This window comes from Astyanax mexicanus, chromosome 12 (genome assembly GCF_023375975.1).
Source record: "Astyanax mexicanus isolate ESR-SI-001 chromosome 12, AstMex3_surface, whole genome shotgun sequence".
NCBI classification, from domain to species: Eukaryota; Metazoa; Chordata; class Actinopteri; order Characiformes; family Acestrorhamphidae; genus Astyanax; species Astyanax mexicanus.
In genome coordinates, this window is record NC_064419.1 from 38,285,490 (window position 1) to 38,303,003 (window position 17,514).

At 36.1% G+C, this 17,514-nt stretch overlaps 1 protein-coding gene across 2 annotated transcripts in view; it reads left to right on the top strand.

Annotated features, from left to right (window-relative positions):
- grid2 (glutamate receptor, ionotropic, delta 2) overlaps nucleotides 1-17,514 on the top strand; it is an 874,963-nt gene that overhangs the window by 760,049 nt on the left and 97,400 nt on the right. For both annotated transcript variants that reach the window (XM_049485584.1, XM_049485583.1), the window contains exon 12: nucleotides 257-395. In XM_049485584.1, the coding sequence (XP_049341541.1) occupies nucleotides 257-395 (139 nt within the window). The remainder of the gene's footprint in view (nucleotides 1-256; nucleotides 396-17,514) is intronic.

Sequence of the window (17,514 nt, forward strand, 5' to 3'; positions counted from 1 at the left end):
CAAGACCTGAACCACAACACTTCCTTTTAAACTGTTCAACCGCTGTTTTGACACTTGCATCTGGAAGTTCACGTGTTTGAGAAGAGCAAGCTTCGCAGGTTTTTCTCCTGCAGTCTCTATTGAGAGTTTGCTCTTGACCTGTGAGCACTTCAGTCAAATGCTTTCAGTCAAAATGCTCTTACCGAGTGAATACTCACTCACTTACTTATTTTCTATCTCTCTCTTTCTCTCTCTCGTTCTGTTTGTTTCTCTCTAGGTGGAGAGGTGCCTTACACCACTCTGGCCACACGGATGATGATGGGCGTTTGGTGGCTCTTTGCGCTGATCGTTATCTCTTCCTACACGGCTAACCTGGCAGCCTTCCTCACCATCTCCCGCATCGAGAACTCCATCCAGTAAGTGTCTGCCGGAGCTAATGTTAGCATTAAAGGTCTCATTCCATCGTTTTTTTTTTATTTATTTTTAAAGGTCTAGTTGTGGTCTCTAGTATGAATGAATGCCATGTGAGCAGTTTTTTGGGAAAAAAAAAAATTCTCAAGTGTTTAAACGGCATTTAAAAAACAAAAGATTTGCGATATATACTCCAAACCATCAGGGGGCTGTCTTCTAAATCCACTTTTTATCCTGTAAAAAAAAAAGCCTTTATCAATATTCTTAAAATTGAGATATTGCATCAGAAATCCAACATGGCGACCAACAGTGGAAATGACAATATGACCTCTGGAATATGGGTCAAATATTTTTATTCTGCAAGAAATATGCAGGTAGCTATTTCAAAAAACATCTGATTAAGAATGTAGTAAGGAACACTTTGGTGATAGCATTTTTTGGTTCTGTGTCCACTATAATGGACGTCATAAACCAATGGTAACGTTTAGATTATAAGTGAGACATTATGAGTGAATTTGCTAAATTAGCTCTAATTGTTGTTATTTTAATATATTATTAATATTATAATACTATCATAGATATTTTATTACTATAATATTATATTATTGTAGTATTATTATACATACTGTATATGTATATATGTATTAGTATTATATATTATTATAGGTATTATTATTATGGAAATATTATTAAAAAAAATTTTCGTTGTAAGTATGCTATAATTTATATTATTTACGATATATTCCATCATAACAATATAACAATAGTAAACTACTGGTAAAAAAAATAGTTTCGGACATTTTCACACTCGCTGAACTCTAATTCAAACTCTTGCGACTAATCAAATGAAAATGTAGGGACTTTGTTTGACTTTCCTTAGGGGTTGGGTGGGTGTTGTTTCTTCTTTTTAATCAAATGTTGGCAATTTAACTTGCTATTTATGATAAGTAAAAATGTGACAAATGGTATTGTTCAATGACTACATGAGTTCAGTTGCAATATTCTGATTGGAATGGTTGTTTTCTTCAAATTTGCTGATACGTCCAGACCCTTGAAACTTTTATCTAAGCTGCTTTTACATAAAAGCTTTTGTATATGAGCAGTTCCCATAATATATTGTTTGTTTGAGCTATAATCATGAAATAGAACATTTTCTACTAAATTGCATTTTTATCCCTACATTGGACAGTTATGTATCTCCGACAGAATAAATAATATAAAAAAAAAGTCTTTCTTGTGGGGGGAAAAACATAGAAAAAAAATCCACTACAGTGATTTATATTAATTCATGCATGAAAGGGTTAGTGGTCTCTAAAGAAAGACAGGATTTGGCTCTTGCTCATGAATATTCATACATGCAAACATATCGCCTCTGATTGGCTAACAGCACTGCAGCAGAGAACGCCTACCTGCCTTCCCCCTTCCCTCAATTTTACAGCTCTAAAACTCAAAGGATCCCCCAGAGATCCGATTTAAACCTGCAGTTACTTACTACACAAATAGCTAACGCTAACTAACTAGCTCTGTTCACAGAAGCTGTAAACAGAAGCTGTAAACAGAGATGTTAGCTTCTCCTTAGCTATAGCTCCTAATACTGTAGCCCGGGTTTAGCCCTGCCTGTGGGCGAGGCCATGAACTCACTGGGTAGGTGTAGACACCCTAACGTCTCTCTGATCAACTCAATGCCTGAGTTATACTAGGCAAAATCAATGCCTAGTATAAATGTGCCTTTTGAGGTTGTTAGGCAACTAAAATGATTTCTGTGGAATTGCGTGGAATTGTGGAAAAGCAGTTTGCTTAAAGACTTGGGCTCCTATCTTATACCACATAATGCTCATTGCTACCTTACTCCCCACAAACAGTTTATTTTACCCCTTCCACCTGTGTGGAGGGTGAATAGCGATAAAGCTTATGAATATATCTAAGCTGATGGGCATGGTGATCTCGAAGTGAAGTGTTTTCAAGTAAGTTTCTGGTATATTGGATTCAAGGAGATTTAAGGAGATTGCTACCCTTGCAATGGAAAATACAGGTGCTCCACTGACTGAAACTGACTTCAGCGAGCAAATCAACTTTTACATAAAAAAAAAAAATCAGAGCGCATCTGGCTCTTAAAGGGAATGGCAGGTGAAATTTGGATTGATTTATGTCTGTTATGCCCAATACACCCATGATTAATCAAAATAATTTGCAAATGCCTTTTGTGAATTATTAGCCAAACAAGTTTCTAAATCTGACTTTGCTATATATAGGTATATGTTTAAGTAAAATAAACATTGTTTTTTTTATTCTATAAACTAAGGACAACATTTCTCCCAAATTCCTAATAAAAATATTTTCATTTAGAGCATTTATTTGCAGAAAATCAGAAATGGCTAAAATAACAAAAAAGATACAGATCTTATAAACTTCAAATAATGCAAAGAGGACAAGTTTATATTCATGAAGTTTTAAGAGTTCAGAAATCAATATTTGGTGGAATAACCCGGATGTTTAATCACAGGTTTCATGCATCTTGGCATGTTCTCCTCCATCAGTCTTACACACTGCTTTTGGATAACTTTATGCCTCTACTGGTGCAAAAAATCAAGCAGTTCAGCTTGGTCTGTTGGCTTGTGATCATCCATTTTCCTCTTGATTTTATTCCAGAGGTTTTCAGTTTGGTAAAATCAAAGAAACATTTCATTTTTCCAGAGCTGCTTTTCCTGCTGTTACGACAGCAAAGACACACTAACACGTCCTAAATCAAGCTGCACTGTTCACGTTTGATGGTTTGTCTATAGATTGCTAAAATAGGGCCCCTGGTCTGATGAGGGTTGATCCTGTATACCCCACCCTAACGGGTCATTCTCCATTTTTCTAAAGGAAGGACAAGCCAGAATCGGCTGATTGTATCAATTACTCCCAGGACACACTCATGCACGCACACACACACGCACACACACACAAGCACACACAAGTACACACACACAAAAGAAAAGCAAGATGCTGCACAGAGCTTTGCGGACAGGCTGTGTGCAAATGAATACATATGAGAGGCAAATGCCACTTGCACCAGTCTCACACTGCAGCCCAGAAAATCAATCTCTGCCTGGCGAAGACAACTTCATATATGTGTGTGTGTGTGTGTGTGTGTGTGTGTGTGTGTGTGTGTGTGTGTCTTGTGTTATATGTTCTCTCAGGGCATGTGAGCCCCTATTTTAATTTCCTGTGCGCTACAAATTATATGTCATTGCCATAGCAGTGACGGTGATGCACAGGTAACACACACAACACACACACACACACACACACACAGAAAAGGGCCTATGGGACACACACATACACACACACTCACACAGACACACACTCACTGGAAACTACATAGCTCACTCTAGGGAAATTACAGTACACATAATATTGTTAGCTGTTGTCAGTATGAGAGACAGTAGATACTGAGAAGTGAATGCATGAAATTGAATACTAAAAATATGCAGTTTTCTATATTTCTGCATAGCATTGACCTGAACTAGACAGGCACAATTCAATTTGACAGCTTGCATTTGTTTTCGTGTTTTTTAAACCATTTTATCTCTTAGATTTAAGTTGGATAGAACCAAATTTGACAAATGAGACATCAACCCAGTTTGCATTATGTACTGAGCTGAGGGAAGCACTCTTAAGAGGGGTTTCCAGTCAGTGGAGTTAAACATGGTGTCTTTACTCTACTTTCTCCAAATTTGAGAAATGAGACTTCAACCCAGTTTGCATTATTTTAACATCACCTACCTTGATGAAGAGAATTTTATTCCTCATCTTTTTGCTGTGTTCTGAAACTCACTGTACTGAGCTGAGTGATGCACTCTTAAGAGGCGTTTCCAGTCAGTGGAGTTAAAAATAGTTTTTACTCTACTCCCTCCAAATTTGAGAAATGTGACATCAAATCAGTTTGCATTAGGTTTACATCACCTACCTTAATGAAGAGAATTTTATTTCTCATTTAGTCGCTGTATTCTGAAACTCACTGTACTGGGCTGAGTGATGAACTCTTAAGAGGGCTTTCCAGTCAGTGGAGTTAAAAGTGGTGTCTTTAATCTACTTCCTCCAAATTTGAGAAATGTGACATCAAATCAGTTTGCATTATGTTAACATCACCTACCTTGATGAAGAGAATTCTATTCCTAATTTAGTTGCTGTGTTCTGAAACTCACTATGCTGAGCTGAGTGGTGCACTCTTAAGAGGGGTTTCCAGTCATTGGAGTTAAAAGTGGTGCCTTTACTCTGCTTCTGCTGGAAAAACAATAGATTTATACATTCTACAAATATATAACTCAGTTAAGTCCGTTACGGTAAAAAACGCTACACTAACGGAGCAGAGCTCGTACATTCTAACTGCATTTCAAAGTATAGGCTGCAGTAGCCTGTTGATCATATACAGCTTTAGAAAAGAGTAAGAAACCACTTAAAAATGATGTGTTTCTTTAATTTTACCAAATTGTAAACCTCTAAAATAAAATAAAGAGGAAGATGGATCACACACAAGCCATCAAACCAAACTGAACTGCTTGAATGTTTGCACCAGGAGTGTAAAGCATAAAGTTATCCAAAAGCAGTGTGTAAGACTGGTTGAGGAGAACATGCCAAGATGCATGAAAACTGTGATTAAAAAACAGGGTTATTCCAAAAAATATTGATTTCTGGACTTCTGAACTGAAATTATGAATATGATTATAAATATTTTCTGAAACAAATTGTTGTCCGTAGTTCGTAGAATAAAACAATAATGTTCATATTACTCAAACATAAACCTATAAATAGCAAAATCAGAGAAACTGATTCAGAAACTGAAGTGATTTCTTTATTTTTTCCAGAGCTGTATATTGAACCATCTAATGAGGTTTCATGCCAATGTCATTTTTAAATATTTAGGGCCCATTCTTACACCCTGCACAAGATGGGGATCCAGACTGTTATCAGCAACAAAAAACTGTAATTCTGTGATTAAGATACATATAGACCATATGAGGATACCATGCAAAAGCATGACTGAAAAATGTCAAATTATTTCCAAGTTTAGTCTATTGCTAACAGGGAACAAAGATGTATTAAGAAATAGAAAACAACAAACTCAAAGTTACTCATTATGCTATTTTTAATACCTGATTTAACCAGACACAATATTAAGTGCATACATTATTTCTTTCCAAAGACTCAGTGATGCATCTCCCTGTCTGAATGGGAACATCAGTGGTGTTGGGTGAGGGTTAATCCGGTCTCTTTTGACAGCTCCTGTCAGCTACAATTCGTGTGAGGCTCTTTCACTATCTGCTCTTCCAAATTGAGAGTCGAGATTGAGTTCATGTGATTCTGCTGGTCAGTCAGAGTGACCCATTGTTCCATCATGTGTGGTGGATTTGATCCTTTGCACCATACAGTTCTCTTCACCTTCGAATGTGGGAGGGATGGAGGGTCAATATTGTGTTCAGCTTGGACACAGTGAGGTTAGTGGAGAGGTGGGATGAAATGTGTGTGTGTGTTTTTTTTAACACACTGATTTATAGAACAGTGTGAGTCAAAAGTTATAAGATACCTTAACCCTTAGAACCCTACAAACAGATTTTTCATCCAAAATGGCACCTTTTACCAGTGCGGTAAAGCTAAATCTACAAGAAACCCATTGAGAAAAACACCTAAAAAAGTGAGATCTCCTTCCCCAACCAGTATTATTTACCTTTAGTGCTTCAAACATTTTTATATGATGTTTCAAACCAAAAAATAATATCAGTAAATGATAAACTCAAAAGTGTGAAACTACCTGCTTTACTCAAACTAAAGCTAGGTATGGTGTGCGCACTACTTTATATAGTTTTTATTTTACTTGCACATTTTTGCTAAGTAGTTATTTTGCACTAAACGTGTTATCTATTGCAATAGATGTAGGGTCTTGAAAGGGTTAAATAAGATTAAATATGGATGAAGATGCATCATTAACATAGTTGGATCCTGAAATATCAATAAAAAACACCCAACAGACATCCAATGAATCTGGGAAGATGCACCAGTTCATTGTCATTGGATTTAGTGTGGGTTGCAATTTCGTAACGATTCCAGATTTCCTTTGGTTTTCATCACACTGTAAACACATACGTTGTTTGAACTCAAATGATTTAAGTCTGTTTTACATAAAATAAAAAAAACTATTTTGAGTTAGTTGAACATGTGTAGGCACATATACTGTATACATTCAAATGGAGATCTTTGAAACAACTTATAATAACTAAGTTTAGTCTGTTGCCATTAACAGCTTCTTTTCCATTGGCTTTTGTCACTATCTATTTGCATACTGGGTGTGTTCAACAGTTTCTGACTAACACTCACCATCAGTGTGTAGTGATTCCCCCTGGGCTACCTTACAAATAAATCAAGTTCCACTTCAGTTGTAATAACTTGATGTTTTAATTCATGCTACCTCAAGTTTTCATTCCTCATTCCACAAAAATCAACTCAACCTATCCAGTCTTACAGTATAACAAAAATGAAAAAGTGAAATCAGCTTCCCCTTTAGTTGTAATAACCTGATGTTCTAAGCTATGCTAACTTAGGTTTTCTTTACCCATTACTTAACTTTATGAAGGCAACCGGTTTCCTTAAATCTTTTAAGTAAATTCATCTTATCCGGGCTTACAGTGTACAGGTAGTTGACAGCCCAAAGTGACATAAGTGAGTTTCTGCCACCATTGGCCTGAACTTACACTTACTGACCTCACATTTTGGTGCTCTTTTAGACTATTCACACTCCTACTGGAAAATCTGTATTATCTGTTCTATCACCATTAGGAACCTCTACAACCTCTGCAACTCCAATTGAGTCTTGGCATGATGGGTTACTCATCACATTACACACTACTTCTGCATGTGTAGCTCAATAATTACGACCGATAGCCGGCAATATCAGTCTAAAATCAGTACTAATCATTGACTGTTTCTGGTAACTTTCATCTTCTTAGTGAATAGCATTGCTATACCTCACTTCCTTCAGGGTGCAACTATTTTTGCTACCATATTTTCTTTGATGATGAGTGCATGTGCACAGCTTCAGCTCTGCTTAGCATGCACTTCAGCCCTTCACTCATCTTCCTTCCTCTCCGTGAGGCTCCCTAAATCCAGCTCAGTTATTGCTGTAATCATATATTACAACGCCTAGCAGTGATAGAGTTAATTATGCTTGTACAATCTCTCATCTCGCTAAACATCTAGCTGTGAAGAGGGGTTACTAGGGAAATGAGCGAAGCGTGTGTGTGTCTGTGTCTATGTGTGTGTGTGTGTGTTTTTCACTTTGTTTATTTTCCTTTGCATTAGATTGTCATTAATGAGCCTGTGCTTAGATCGCTTGGTTCTACTTCTATGCAGCTAATTAGGATTTCCATAAATTTAAATGTATTATCTTTTAATGTGTAGACAGTGCCGGGGTCATTACAGTAATAATTACAGCCTAAACTCCACACCCAGGGGTCTGTTGTGGTTAAAAGCCAGAGAGAGAGAGAGACGAGCCGCCGCAGACAGGAAGCGCTGAAAGATTTATGAAAAGGGAAAAAAAAAAAAGAGGCAGCTCAGATCTCATAATTAGATAGTTTTGTGTGGTGATTGGAGTTTGATTACCAGATAGATAGGCTGTAAAAAGCTCAATCGTGTATGTGTGCTTCCAGTCTGTTTAAAGAGACGCTGCTTGAGTAGCTGGCCAGATCTGAAGCTCAAAGAGACTGATTGGAGCGGCGCTGCTAAACTCTTCGATTCTATTGACTGGGCGAGCTTTAACCTGCCGTCTGGTGGAAGGCTTTCAGAAGCTTACCGACATTCTTGCTCTAAACAGTCCTGGAGGTATCCGCTGGCATATGAAGAAACATCAAAGCTGTATCAAAGAAATAAAAATGTAAAAAGCCAGTGATGTCTTTGGCCATGTTTCTAAGGGCTAAGGGAACTCACCTTCCAAGAATTCAAAGAATCCCCCCAGCCAGCACGGTTATCACATTCCCATTCAATCACATCCGTTTAGTAGCTCAACACAAATTTCACAACACACCAGAAGCAAGGTCAATCTTTCACTCTCACTACAACCTGAGAGTCATAAAAATGAAAAAAACAATGTGTTTACTTTTGTTCTCTGATGTATAATTGAAGACGTATAATGAGAAGCCAACCATTTCCATGACCTTCAATAGCACAAAAAGGCTGATTTAACTTGTTATTCCCACTAAAGTTCTTCAAATTGAAAGTGTAAAAGAAGTTGCGTTGAGGGGAAAAAAGGTTTTCAGAAGTAAAAACATAATTTAAGAGTTTCCTCTATTTTTTTTTAGATTGAAGAACCCTATAAAGTTGCTTAAAAATACTCTATGTATACTTTTAACAGTGTAGATGAAGAGGTGTTCCGTTGAACCTGAAGAGCTATTTTACCTCAAATTTAAGATTATTTAGTTGCACAATGTACAGTTGCAAGAAAAAGTATGTAAATCCTTTAGGATCACTTGGGTTTCTGCATAAATTAGTCATTAAATGTGTTCTGATCTTCATCTAAGTCACAACAATAGACAAACACAGTCTGCTTAAACTAATACCACACAAACAATATATGTTTTAATGGATTTATTGAACACAACATGTTAACATTCACAGTGGGGGGGAGTATTTGGACCCCTAGGCTAATGACTTTTCTAAGAGCTAATTGGAGGCACGTTGTGATGAGATTGGATGTGTTGGTTAAAGATGCCCTGCCCTATTAAAAACACACACCTGTTTTGAGACATTGCTTGATGTGAATCATGCTTCACACAAAAAAGCTCTCAGAAGACCTGCGTTCAAGAATCGTTGACTTGCATGAAGCTGGAAAGGGTTACAAAAGTATCTCCTTGATGTTTGCATGTCCACGGTAAGACAGACGATGTATAATTTTGCAGAAAAAACTGCAGAAAAACTTAAGAACATCTTTCCGCCAACAGAAGCTCAACAGAGGATGGATGATGCAACAGGACCATGACCCATAACATAGAAGTATATCAACAAGCGAATGAGATGCTGTGGCATGACCTCAAGAGTGCGATTCACACCAGATATCCCAAGAATATTATAGCTGAACTGAAACAGTTTTGTGAAGAGGAATGGTCCAAAATTCCTCCTGACTGTTGTACAGGTCTGATCTGCAACTACAGGAAATGTTCGGTTAAGGTTTTTTCTGCCAAAGGAGGATCAACCAAAGGATTAAACCCAAAGTTCACATACTTTTTCCAACCTGCACTGTGAATGTTAACATGTTGTGCTCAATAAAACCATGCAAACATATCATATTTTGTGTGGTATTTGCTTTAGTTTAAGCAGACTGTGTTTGTCTATTGTTGGGACTTGAAGATGAAGATCGGAACACATTTAATGACCAATTTATGCAGAAATCCAAGTAATCCCAAAGGATTCACATACTTTTTCTTGCAGCTGTAGTTTTGTGTTTATTAACTGTCAAATCTGAAAAAAAAAACCTCCATAAAATTTTGTATCGGCCACTTACACATTGGAACATTTTGTGTTAGTATTGATTGCAGGACCAATTTTCTGTTTTTCAGAAGCTTGAAGTGATCCGGCTCTCTAAAAGACAAGAATCTTGCTATTATTTGTCTGTCTTTAGCCAGCACAATAGACACTGCAGTAAAGTGCTTCCGCTTTTTAGACATTTAGCCTGTTCTGCTTTTGAGAGAGAAGAAATAGCATGAAATAGGAACAAGATCGTGTGTCTTTTTGATCTTCTGCTTAAACAGCATCGTTCTAAAGGCAACATATCTGAGTGAAAAGGATTTGAGTCTGCCTCTGACGTGAGATGGTGGGGAAATTACAGCGTAAATGGATTCGACTCGTAGGGATGGCTTTGTTGTGAAAGAATTAGATGTATATCTATAGACTGGAATGAAATCACAGTTCTTGGAAGACATATTTCAAGGGTCTGCACTAACCATATTATGGCCATATGCCACTTCTTCAACCGACTGTGCATGCCTCCTATGCTCTGTGCATTTTCTTTTTTTAAATTCACTTATGTTTGACATTTACATCAATATATGTCATGCTTTTAGCACAGAAGTGACATTTTTTCAAATGTAAAGCATATGCATGATAATAATGAAGATGATTGTGAATATAAATGAATAGAATGTTAAACATATGAACTTCTGACATTATGGGCTCATACAAACTCTCAAACATAAATCCACTACCCAGTAATGGTGGGCAATATTGCCCTAAAATAACATCACAATATTATATTACTTGCTATATGAAAAACACTGAAAACATATTTCATTATATACTTTTAGAATTTATTGCCATTTTTTCCCAATTTAGCTAGGCCAATCAGCCTTAGCTAGGCCAGTACATGCCTCCTCCGATACATGTAAAGTCAGCCACCACCTCATTTTAAACTGCTGCTGATTTAGGAAAGCGCAGCGACTCGGTTCCGATACATCAGCTCACAGGCGCCTCGTGCTGATCGACATCACCCTAGGAGTGATGAGAGGAAAAAGCCTCCTCCTCCTCCCAGAGAGAGCAATTGTGGAATTGCCAATTGTGCTCTCTCAGGACTCTGGTAGCTGATGAGAAACTACATGACCAGGATTCAAACCAGCAATCTCCTGATCATAATGGCAGCATTTTACACTGCTGGACCACTTAGTGTCCTGACTAGTATAAAAGTTTTTATAAAAAAACATTCAGTAGCTACATTTTTATTGTAAACTAAAATTTTAAGAAAAAGACTATGATTATATATAAAAAATAGCACAATACTACAATGCATAATATTTATGAATATAAATACATATAAAACTGCAAACATAAAAAAATATACAAACATTCCCCTTAAAGCTTCACATTAAATAATAAAATGTCATAAAAATACTCCTTTTTAACAGATTACCACTATTATAACAATATGGATTGTATATTGTATATTGCAATTGTTTTTGAGTATGATACAATATGGCGCACACCTATCGTAAAAAAATGAAGACTAATGGCATGGTATTCAATTAATTTAGGGTTAATTTAGCTGCCAGGAGAGGGACTAAGCTTAAAGTAAGTTTTAACAAGAATTTTAGAGCATATTGATAGTTTTGCAACAACACTGAATATGAGTCAATCAGAAAAAAAATGAAGAAATAAATAATAAAATAGACTAAGGAAGAATGTTGCTGCTCTGCAATAATGTTCAAGAGAAATTACAGTCATCAGATGTTGATTGTTCGGTGTATTGTGTTGAAAATATATTGTACAAAGGCAGCGCCGATATAGAGGTCCCTGTTCACGTAGACATGCATTGAACTGAATAAGTGCAGCATAAACACACAGTGTATTCCAAGCTCCAGTACTCCCTGTGCAAATAAATGTTTTTATTACAGTTCTTGCAAATCAAAGCAATATATTGTTATCTGTTCGCTTTTTCTTCTACTTCTTCTTCTTCCAGGATCAGTAACTAAAAACATAGAAACATTTTTTTTTTTTGGTTTTTAATGTATTATAAATCATACAGCAGCTATGACTGTTAAAGTTTGCATCAGTACTATCTATCTATCTATCTATCTAATAATAATTTTGCACAATAGTAATACCATAGTAGTGTTAACATGACAATATCTAAATAATAATAACATGGAAAAATGATAATAACATTGTAATAAAGTGGTAATAACATAGCACACACTGCAGTAATAACATTTTTATAAAATGATAACACAGCACACAGAGCACTAAGCATTAAAATAACATTGTAATGAGACAATAGCAAGAGCATTGTAATACATGGTAATAACACAAGAGTAATGACCATGTAATGACACAATTGGAATAACCTTGTAATGAAACAATTGAAAAACAAATAACAGCTGTAAATCATTGTAAAAAAAACATGATATTAACGTAATAATATTATCATGGTAATAGCAATAGTAATAACATCAGCAAAGCACTATATTTTAATCTATTGATTTGTTTGTCTTATTATTCTTTAAAGATTAATAACTATATTGTTATCTGTTCGCTTTTTCTTCTACTTCTTCTCCTTCTTCCAGGATCAGTAACTAAAAACATAGAAACATATTTTTTTTTTGGTTTTTAATGTATTATAAATCATACAGCAGCTATGACTGTTAAAGTTTGCATCAGTACTATCTATCTATCTATCTGTCTGTCTGTCTGTCTGTCTGTCTATCTAACACTGTAATACAATTGTAATCACTTAAAAAGTAAACATTTTGCACAATAGTAATAACATAGTAGTGTTAACATGACAATATCTAAATAAAAATAACATGAAAAAATGATAATAACGTTGTAATAAAGTGGTAATAACATAGCACACACTGCAGTAATAACATTATTATAAAATGATAACACAGCACACAGAGCACTAAGCATTAAAATAACATTGTAATGAGACAATAGCAACAACATTGTAATACATGGTAATAAAACAAGAGTAATGACCATGTAATGACACAATTGGAATAACCTTGTAATGAAACAATTGAAAAACAAATAACAGCTGTAAATCATTGTAAAAAAAAACATAATATTAACGTAATAATTTTAACATGGTAATAGCAATAGTAATAACATCAGCAAAGCAAAGCACTGTATTTTTATTGTCTCACTGTTTCACTGTCTTATTATTCTTTAAAGATTAATAACTCAAAAAATATATATATATATTTTTTATGTTAGTTATTGTTGTAATTGACGCCACACTGATGATGTTTGCTTACCAGTTATTATTTTTCTTTACATTTCTTATGTAACATATTGCTCTCATCCACAATGTGTATCTTCACTTCTACATTGTGATTTAATGTTAATCTGGAAGTTGATCTTTATACAATGTTTCACAATTTCATTATGAATGGACCAATAGGCATGCTCCTAATGAAAGTTAAGTTTGTTTGTTTTTTTACTGTTCAACCCAAACTTATTATCTTGCCAGTCAAACAGGCTCTGGGCATGCATGGGTCATTAATATGCATTACGTCCTTAACATGTCGATTTTGTTTGATGTTTTTGAAGGATGCTCATCACTGCTACGTTTAAATCAATATGCAGTCATTTACTGTGCTGGACTCTGAGATTTTCTTTTAATCTGGCCCATAGTGTTGTTTGTTGTTTTATTCATGTTTTATTCAATATATCAGGATTCTTCTGTCAGAATGATAAATAATAAACTCTAATTATAGATTTCTTGTCAAGTTACCCACCTCAAGATTTCACCCTTTTTTATGTGCGAGACATCCTAGAAGTCATTTCAATAGCTTTATTTTGAGTGTTGCACATGTTTCTCAATATTGTTAGATTTTGAAATATTTGCCCATATTGTGGACTCAAGTGAAATGTAATATTCCTGTACAAACTCATTATTTTAAGCTAATATTTTAGATATATACAATCATTTGGAACACTGCTTCTGTCTGAGTGAACCCAGTGCCAGTGGTGAATATACAGCTTCCGTTACTGAATCAGTTTCTCAGATTTTGCTATTTATAGGTTTATGTTTGAGTAAAATGAACATTGTTGTTTTATTCTATAAACTACAGACAACATTTGGGGATCAGAGTGTCACTGGTTCAAATCCTGGATCATGTTGTACCACCATCAACAGCCATAGCCTCATGTCTGGTGGGGTTGGTTAACTGCAGAGATATGCAGCTGTGGAAACAAAAATAAAAATAAAAAACTAAAAGAGCACTTCAGTTTCTGAATCAGTTTCTCTGATTTTGCTATCTATAGGTATAAGTAAAAGTTTGAGTAAAATGAACATTGTGGTTTTTAGCTTTTTCCCAAATTTCAAATAGAAATATTGTCATTTAGAGCATTTAATTGCAGAAAATGAGAAATGGCTGAAATAACAAAAAAGATGCAGAGCTTTCAGACCTCAAATAATGCATAATCATTTTAAGAGTTCAGAAATCAATATTTTGTGGAATAACCCTGGTTTTCAATCACAGTTTTATGCATCTTGGCATGTTCTCCTCCACCAGTCTTACACACTGCTTTTGGATAACTTTATGCTTTACACTCCTGGTGCACAAATTCAAGCAGTTCAGTTTGGTTTAATGGCTTGTGATCATCCATCTTCCTCTTGATTATATTACAGAGGTTTTTGATTTGGTAAAATCAAGGAAAAACACAATTTTTAAGTGGTCTCTTTTATTTTTTTTCCAGAGCTGTATGTATTTCCTCTTGTACTTCTTAGTCATCACCACGGATCAGGGTGTCGGATGTTTGACAGTCTTGTGAGACATGTCCATCTGATGGTAGGAGGGTCAGAGGCAGCGAGTCCCACGGGGCCAGTAGGCCCGAGGCTGACCGCGGCTGGTGCTGAGGAACGAGCGCCAGTGCCCCTGGCCCTGCTGGTGGGCTGTCTTGGGCAGCTCATTCTGTAGATGACACTTCCCTTCCCGGCTTGAGCAAAGAGGCCGTTTAAGCTGCTCTAATGTCAGGGTGTCAGCAGATGGATGACTGCAGAAAGGATGAGAATGGTTCCTCAAAGGGAGAAATGGCTGTAGAAGAGACTCATGCCATTTGACAGCCAGAGGAGCGCAGCATGGCTGAAATTCCTCCACAGTGAAGAGCATTCGGAGTCAGTTCATTACATACCGCAATCTCGTAGATACACTCTTTGGCCATTTCAACAGCAACACTCTCTTCATGTTACTGCACTTTAGGGGTACGTTTGTTTTATAACTGAAGCCCCTATTTTACCCCATCAATCAATGGAAGAGGATAACAAACTGGACCATCATTTGATCTGATATTTTTTTGGACAGTGCAGATATTGAAGTATTATTTGTAAGTTCTACAATCTACAAAAAAAAAGAAGAAATTGGGTGAGCAGTCATGCCAGACTGTCATGAAGGCCCAATCCCATTTCACCCTTTATCCGTACCCATTATCCCTACCCCTCTGTTTTGCGTGTGCCCGCCAAGGTAGGCTAGAGTTGTCCCAATTCTTGTTTGTTTGGAAGGGTAGGTTTGGGGAAGAGATAGAGCTTGCTGAGATTTTTCAGATTAACCCTTCAAACAAAGGGGTATGAGAATCAGTGGTAAGATGGGGAACAAGCGACCAAAGAAACTCCCCAAAAATTAAGTATTTCCCCTGTTAAAAGTCACAATTAGCTCTATATTACCATAGTTTAATGTGTAGTTTCATGTTTCATGTTTTATAGCTGAATTCTTGATAATAAACATAAAAAAGGTTTCTAGCTAACTTTGCAGTTTCACCTTAAATGGTGCAGCAGATGGCAGGAGGTATGTAGTAATGTTTGGTGTAGTAAAACATAATAAAAGTACTTACCCTCAGACCTGGTGACACAGGGCATAATTTACCCTGATAAATCGCTTTTTATAAGCATATGTTTAAAATATTGTCAGAGCATTTATTAGCAGAAAATGAGAAATGGCTGAAATAAAAAATATGAAGCTTTCAGACCTCAAATAATACAAAGAAAACAAGTTCATATTCATAAAGTTTTAAGAGTTCAGAAATTAATATTTGGTGATGGAATAACCCTGGTTTTTAATCACAGTTTGTATGCATCTTGGCATGTTCTCCTTCACCAGTCTTACACACTGCTTTTTTAGATACCTTTATGCCTTCACTCCTGGTGCAAAAATTCAAGCAGTCCAGCTTGGTTTGATGGCTTGTGTAAGTGGTTTCTTATTTATTTCTTTTTTACAGAGCTGTTTGTACCACAGTTAATCAAAACTTCAAATAAGTCCTACATACCTGTTTTTCTAGCCTAACTTTTTATCTTATAACCTCCATATTAACGGTTCTTTGAATGGGTCTTTTGAGCGATTCCATAAAAGCTAAGAACCCCTGATTATTATTACTAAAATAATGTGATGTGAAGCCTCTATACACTAGATGCTGGAACATTGTAGTGAAGATTCAATTGCTTTCAGCCACAAGTGCATTAGTGATGACAGGTACTGAAGTTGGAGGATAAGCCATGGCAACTCCAGCATCTAAAAGATGGTATAGATACGACTTGCTTTGTCCTTCCAGAGAATGCAGTTCCACAGATCCACTGTCCAATATTGGAGGGCTTTTCCCTTCCAACAGAGGTACTTAACATTGAATTTGTTGACCTCATGTTGCCATTCTATTGGTGGCACCTTTCCATGGAGATTATAATTAAAGAGTCTTCAGTTATTCATGATAATGCAAGTCGTTTAAGGTGATTTTCTTGGACTTCAGCCTGTTACCCCTTTGCCCTCCTGTGGAATATTTTGTTACTGCAGTCCACTTGAACTTGATGAGCCCTGCATGATTGTCGAATGACATGCTGGTCTACACACTATCATTAAGGTTTAGGACTTGGGGAATTAAGTGTGGAGAATAATTGGGAGCAATGAAAGATTAACGTTTGTGGCCGAGTCCATTATTAACATTTGTGGTCGAGTTCATTAAACCTTAAAAAGAGCAGCGAAGAAGCACTAAAGGAGGATGTTAAGAAGATGACAGCTGTCTAATGGAATAATATTCAAGAAATTAAAAGCCAGCTCAGCCATGTGCCGTAATCTCTAAAGTACCGACGCTGTCTTCCAGATGACCTCCTCGCCAAGGTCTAATTAGAACCGTTTGTGTAGACTTGTTGAACTCCAAAGGTTATCACCCGATCATGATTGAGAAGCCTCGGCAAGCCATGAGTAGCTGGATTAATAAGGGTCTAATTATAGGTGTACTTAATAAATAGTGTTTACTGTAATTTGAGCTGTAAGGTCTGAGGATGAACAAGCTTTTTTATATTTTTAAAACTCAACGGTAAATAGATGGTTTATTAGGTTTTTATGTTTACTTTTTTCAAGGAGTGCAGGTCTCTTGCTTGGCCAACTTTTAATTGAATGTAAGATTAAGTGAAAAATGTATAAGAGACTGAGATTTTTCCAGTTTTATCCAGAGTTTTATCCTTTCATATGCTTAGTCATAGTCTAGTTGCTGTACAAATCTCATGTATTTCGTAGAAAATTCAGAGTGTTTTTGACTCATCATCAAAAAACACAAATTTGCATCAGTAGGAATCAACATACAGAATTAAAACTTGATGGGTAGACACGCCAGACT